At 39.0% G+C, this 6,910-nt stretch overlaps 1 protein-coding gene across 1 annotated transcript in view; it reads right to left on the bottom strand.

Annotated features, from left to right (window-relative positions):
• The window catches only part of Ralgapb (Ral GTPase activating protein, beta subunit (non-catalytic)), a 67,832-nt gene that overhangs the window by 10,022 nt on the left and 50,900 nt on the right, over positions 1–6,910 (bottom strand). Inside the window, exons 19-21 of the mRNA XM_013010706.1 lie at positions 5,177–5,335; positions 3,171–3,336; positions 747–869 (exon numbers count right to left, since the gene is read on the bottom strand). Of these exons, the coding sequence (XP_012866160.1) occupies positions 747–869; positions 3,171–3,336; positions 5,177–5,335 (448 nt within the window). The remainder of the gene's footprint in view (positions 1–746; positions 870–3,170; positions 3,337–5,176; positions 5,336–6,910) is intronic.

Genomic DNA, 6,910 nt, shown 5'->3' with positions numbered 1-6,910 from the left:
GCCCAGCTTCATATAATTCTTTAAAGATGCAAAAAGCTAGTTGGCTGCTGGTGGCTCATGACTGTAATTCGAGCTATTCAGGAGGCTGAGATCTGAGGGTTGTGGTTTGAAGCCAGCCTGAGCAGGAAAGTCTGTAAGACCCTTATCTCCAAGTAACCAGCAAAAAGCCAGAAGTAGAGCTGTGGCTCAAGTGGTAGAGGGCCATCCTTGAGCAAAAAAGCTAAAGGAGACAGGTGCTGGTAGCTCATGCCTATAATCCTAGCTACACAGGAGGCTGAGATCTGAGGGTCACGGTTCAAAGCCAGTGCGGGCTTTGTGAGACTCTTATCTCCAACCACCAGAAAAACGGAAGTGGAGCTGTAGCTCAAGTGGTAGAGCGCTTGCCTTAAGCTGAAGAGCTTAGGGACAGTGCCCAGGCCCAGAGTTCAAGCCCCACAAATGACAAAAAAAAAAAAAGCTAAGGATAGTACCCAAACCTTGAGTTCAAGCCCCAGTACTAGTACGCACACACACACACACACACACACACACACAAAGATTACTGGGGGGGGCGGGGGAGGACCAGTGTAGTGTGCTTATATGGAACTACTTTCTGTTAAGTTGAGAGATGATTTTGCATAATCTAATAGCTACACTGCCTTGGAAGCTGAAGAATGCCTTATGACTTAATGCAGTAACATGGCACAAACTAGTGAATATTAAAACAAATCTTAAAAGCAGTATCATGACAAAAAAAATGTGCTTACTTAAGGACTCCACAGGAGAAGGAACCACAAATGCTATTTCTGTCAGGGCATCAGCATAATACAGCACCTTCTTCTGTCCATTGAAAATACTAGCCCCAATATCTTCAGAAGAATTTACTTCATCTAGGAAAAAGAAACTGTGCATTATTGCTTTGGAGTAGAAAAAACAATCTTCCTGTTCCACAAAATATTAAGCAGTTAATAAAGTGCTAATAGAAGGCATTTTTCCACAAGAATTAATTAGTAAGTGCAAATGTTCACTAACATCTTTACACTAGGTTTCAATCATAAATCTTAATTTTCTAGTTTCTGAAACTACAGCAGGCTGCTTCTGATTAGCAGGGCCTTTAATTCATAGTACTGGAGCAGTCCATTTGGAAAAGGTCCCTCTAGGGGTAGGGACAGGACGTATGAGGGGAGGGGAAGGGCTCCAAGCTTGTCTCTCTGCTGCTCCTCCTCATTCTTCCCTGATGATGAGTGATGCCATGGTTCATGCCTGTAATTTTACCAAGCAGGAAGCTGAGATCTCAGTATTGTGTTTCAAAGTTGGCCTCGGCAAGAAAGTCTATGAGGTTCTTATCTCCAATTGCCACCCAAAAAAAAAAGCCAAGAGTTTGTGAATCTGTGGCTCAAGTAGTAGATTGCTAACTATGAGCAACAAAGCTCAGGGACAATGTCCAGGCCCTGAGTTCAAGCCACAGCACTGGTACCAAAAAGAGTACAGAAATATATTCATGTACTGACATCTGCTATCCACTGACAAGAATGAAACACTACTGGGAGCTAGTCAGCTGTCAATTAAAATGAACACAATGTCCTACATAAAGACCAACAACTGCAAAAGAAGTTGGATACACAAAATGAACAAGAAATAAAAATATAAAAGATGCTTACTCTCAGCTATAATTAATAATAGAAAATTTCTCACCTAACAGATTAGAGGATACCTGATGCTGGTGCAGATGTGGCAAACAACTTTAGACCAGAGGCTAGCAAACTTTTTCTGTAAAGGACCAGATAGTAAATATTTTACGTTTTACAAAGAATGTTGGTCTCTGCCACAACTATTTAACTCTACCATTCTAAGATGAAATCAGCCATAGATAACACATAAATTTGAGTAGCTGAGTTCCAATTGTGCTTTACTTATATAACCAGGCAGGAGCAACAGTTTAGACTGGGCAGGCACTTTGCATCTACACAGTGGACACTGACAGCTGCCCCCCAACATTTACTTCACCTACTCCTTCTCTGCAGTAGGCCTGACTCTACATACCAGCTCTATCTCTATCTCTCTTGCCATTGGTACAGGTTGAGATAGTCTAATCACAGTGCTGCTCAGGATTTGGAGAACACCGGGACTGTGAGAATCAGTTAATCTTTTCTTCTGGCTAGTGTGTCATGTGCATGCTGGGAACAGCTTTTCTTATATCATGAGAGAAGGTAGGAAGGGACAGAGATGTGGACAATAGAGCTAGGGCAAAATTGCAACAAAATAAACCTGGAGTGCTGACAAAATAATAATGACAACTAAACCAATCTCTGGAATTTTCAATTACATGAGCTAATAAACAACTTTCAATATTTGAGCTAGTTGTGATCAGGTCTTCCTGCAACCAGAAGCAACCAAATAATATACAATGAAAAATATGCACATCCTCTGAATTATATATTCTATTTATGGTATCTATTTATGGGAATTAGGTATACAGATATACTCAAGTATATCTTTGAAGAGTACATAGTTGGTATTTTTAATGGAAAGCTTGAGAGCATATGACCTTGTTGATAAAAGAACTCTGAAGATTCAAAGCACTGGACATAGGCATTATTCACTTCAGAGATAAATTTCCAGTGACCTCAGGTGCTCAGGACCAAAATGCTTAGCCAGATGAGGCAAAGGTCTTAAGTTTAAATGTATACTGTATTGGTCCTTGTTGCACTGATTACAGTTCCTCACAAGGATTTGTAGAGATGGGTAAGAAACTCTGAGGGTCAGCTGTTCACTACCAAGGATTTCATATAATGTATGTCTCAAGAATGTAATCTTTAACTGACTTTTTTGATAGCCACACGAATCTATAAATCATACTTGCTAATAGAAAACTATTTATCAGATAAAACTCACTTTTTAGGAAACTATTTGTTATAGACACATTTTTATAGAAAATTCAACTTGTTTATCACATTTTAAGATAAGAACTTATCTGCAATATAATAATTATTAATTTTGCATTAGTCCATCTTACCATTATATGTATAAGTACCCTTAAATACACTGGAAATATCCAGAAGCCTACACAGTACAAATTATTAAATGACTCTCTTTTCGTTTATAAACCTGTACTTTTTAAAAACAAGACAACAAAATTATACTAACAGGAGTTAAAGTCAAGAATAACAAGTCAACAAATCAGGCTTTACCTTGTTCAGCCCCTTCACCATCATCGCCACTGTTAATCGACCAACTGGTAGAAACATGTCCTGTCCAACCAGGGTGCCTGCCCACATCTACTGACCAGCCAAGGGAGAGCAAAAATTCTAGGAAATGTGGCTGAACATTTCTGGAAGACTCCACATTCTTTAAAATCTGAAATATATACCAATCACCAACTATCATGAAGGAAACAGAAGAAATTAAATTTACTAAACTTGATTAGCTTTGAAGCTTCTGACGAGTCAAGTCCAGTTCAGAATATTCACTATAATGAGAAACATGTGCTCTGGAGTTAGCAGACTTGGATTGAAGGGAGTTGTTAAGTTTTTAACCTGTCTTGTTTTCTCCATCTGGAGTGGGATAATAATGATAGTCCTAAAGACTAAATGAGATAAGGTAAGTAAAGTCCTGAGCTGCTTTCCTGATAAAATAATTACTGAGCCAAACATAGTCACAAAAACAAAACAGTATTTGCTTTCACAGCTAATGAGAACTTTATTAGTATATCATTATTTAATATAAAGTTTTGGTTTCAAATTGTTAGTCATGGAGCTTCAACTCAGGGACTCGACACTGTCCCTAAACACTTTTGCTCAAGGACAGCACTCTACTACTTTGAACCACAGCTCCACTTCTGATCTTCTGGTTGTTACAGACAATCCTGCCCAGGATGGCTTTGAACTATGATACGCAGATCTCAGCCTCCTGAGTAGCTAGGATTACAGATGTGAGCCACCTAGTGTAATTTGCCACCCAGCTATATTAAAAGTTTTGACAAATGCTAAAAAACTACAAAATGTCAGCAAAAATTAGGTATAATAAATGAGTATAAAGATATCTTTTTCAGTCTAAAGGAGAGAATGCAGTCATTCCAGAAGGTTTATTAAGTACCAAATACATATGCTTGGGCTGTCTACCAACCTCAGAAAGGGGAACTCCTGTTTCTAAAATAGCCTCTCATTCCAAAACAAGAGACTTTAGGAGACATTTGGCAGTCTGGAGGCATTTTGAGTTGTCACAACTGGTATAATGAAGGTAGTGTCTAGTGGGAAAGGTAAAATAGATGCTGCTGAATAATCTAAAATACACCACCAGCCCACAACAAAGAAGTGTCTTGCCCAAGAGGGCAAAAGTGCTGTTGTTAGACACTTAGTTCTAAAGGAAAGAAAGTAAGGAATTTATCTCCAAATTAAAAATGAGAAGGGGAGAAAGGAAAAGAGAATAAGAGGACACAGGAAAAGAGTATATCAAAATTATCTGGGAAATTCAAAACCAAGGTTCCACTGGCCTGTTTAAGCCCTACATCAAAGTTAGTGAAAGCAAGATTGTGGAATCACTATTTATACTAGTCCTAGAGCTTGAACTCAGGGCCTGGGCATTGTTCTTGAATTTTTTTACTTAAGGCTAGTACTTAACTACTTGAGCCACAGCTACACTTCCAGGGTTGTTTTTTTTGTGTGTGGGGGTTCTTTTGAGGGGGGGGGGGGATCCTGGGCTTGAGTTGACTTGGAACCTGGGCACTGTCCCTGAGCCTTTAGTGCTCAAAGCTAGTACTCTACTACTTGAACCATAGTTCCTCTTCTGGATTTTTGGTGGTTAACTGGAGTCTCATGGACTTTCCTGCCTGGGCTGCCTTTGAACTGCAATCCTCAGATCCCAGCTTCCTGAGTAGGTGGATTACAGGCATGAGCCACCAGCATCTGGTTTAGTGAGTTTCTTATGAGGTTATTTGGAAGGAGAGTTCTTTGAAGGGGAAAAAAGCCTATGTTCACTTCTGTAGGCAGACACACTGAACCTAGGGAAAGATGGTCAGTGAATACAGCTGTTTTATTCTTCTTGAGCTGTCAGGCCAAGCTACAGCTCTACTTATTCTAAAGCATGCTTCCTAAGCATCATGGAATTTATTCATGAAGTTCCTGAATTGGTTCACAAGCCTTTAAGCATACATTAAAAAATTTTGTGTATTTATAGTACAAAAATTTCAGAACCTTACCTCTTGGTTTGTTTTCTGACCTGGTTTCATATAGAAAATAAAAACCGTGTCAAAAGGACGACATGGCAAGAGATCTAGATACCCAATGTCATCAAAAAACCCAGGGATCGCAGAATCAAGTGCAATAAGGTGAGGAGGTAGACGACTATTTGCAGGTTCCTACCAAAGAAAGAAAGGAGCCATTATTATCTTTCTTCATTACTCTGAAGATATACTTGCTCAAGGAAGGTATGTATGTACATATGTATGCAGTGACTGAAACAGGGTCTATGTAGTCCAGGCTGGCCAAGAACTCACAATCATCCTTCCTCAGTGTTTGGAATACTGGGATTACAGGCATATACCACCACGCCCACCTTTGTTCACAATCTAATTAGTTAACACTTTTCATATTTCCATACTTCTAGTCCTTTTGCTTTTAAAAATATTAAGATTATCACATGTGCGTGTGTGCGTGTGTGTGTTTGGGTCCTGTTTTCTCTAGAATAATATGTTTTCCATATTTTCAATACAGTCTGTATGTTTCCTGGCCAGTAATAGGGTTTGAACTTAGATCCTTAAGCTTGTTAGGCAGGTGCTCTACCACCTAAGCTATTCCCCAAGCCCTTCTTTGGTTATTTTTCATGCTTTTTGCCTGGAGCAGGTATAGACAGAGAATAGAACTCTGATCTCCCAATCTTTGTCTCCTAGTGACTGGGATTATAGACATGCACTGCCACATCTATTCCTCAGTTTGGCAAATTCTTTCCTTTTTTCTCTTTTTTTTTGAGGCAAAAACTTTGAATGTAAGCCCTGGTTCTTGCTAGGCATTTGCCCCACTTGCTTTAACTTTTTTTTTTCTTCCCAGCTAGAATCTTATGTTCTACTCAGAAGGCCCAGCCTCAGACCATGATCCTCCTACCTTCTGAAACCTCTCATGCAGCGTGGGTGCCAGGTGTATACTATCATGCCTGACTAATAAGCAACATCTTGCCTCGAAATCTTCAGCTGTACTTTTCCAAAGAAACTGACCTTAGAATAACTTGCTCAAATCCACCATTGGGCAAGATATTTCACATTTTTTTAGCCTGTATTCATATCTGTAAAATAAGGACTTGTTTGGTAAAATTGATTTCTAAAGTTGTTTTGTAAATTTGATTTGTAAAATTGTTTTAATGGATATTGGCAACACTAAAATATTTAGTTTATAGGCTGGTTTCCTTTGTGTTAAATACAATACAAAGTCTTACATGTGTTGACTCACCTAATGTTGATATAGCCAATTAGATGCATACATTATCATCTCACCTTACAGATATAGAACTAAGATTCAGAAGAGCTGAGTACTTGTCCACCATAACACAGCTGAGTAGCAGTGATGCCAGAACATAAATGTGTACAAGGGCACAAGCTAAGAAGGGATTGGCTTACAAATACTATGGAATTAAGCTAGAGATGTAGCTAATTAGTAGAGCATAGACATAGCTCTAAGTATACAAAAGACTCTAGCATATACAAGTCTCTACATTTGATTCCCAGCACTGCAACAAAAAAGGGAAAAAAAAAAAGAAAAAACTACATAATTTACTTCTTTTTGAAAACAATATTAAAGAGCTGAGTTAACTTTCAGTAAGAAAGTTTAGTAGATGGGGCTGGGAAGGTGGCTCAGTGGTAGAGCGCATACCTTGCATGCCAGAGGCCCTGGGTTCAATTCCTCAGCACCACATAAGCAAAAAGAAAAAAGCCGGAAGTGGC

Source organism: Dipodomys ordii, unplaced genomic scaffold, assembly GCF_000151885.1.
Source record: "Dipodomys ordii isolate 6190 unplaced genomic scaffold, Dord_2.0 Scaffold13, whole genome shotgun sequence".
Lineage (NCBI taxonomy): Eukaryota > Metazoa > Chordata > Mammalia > Rodentia > Heteromyidae > Dipodomys > Dipodomys ordii.
Note: the sequence above shows the minus strand (reverse complement) of the source record. Positions and strands in the feature narration are given on the sequence as shown.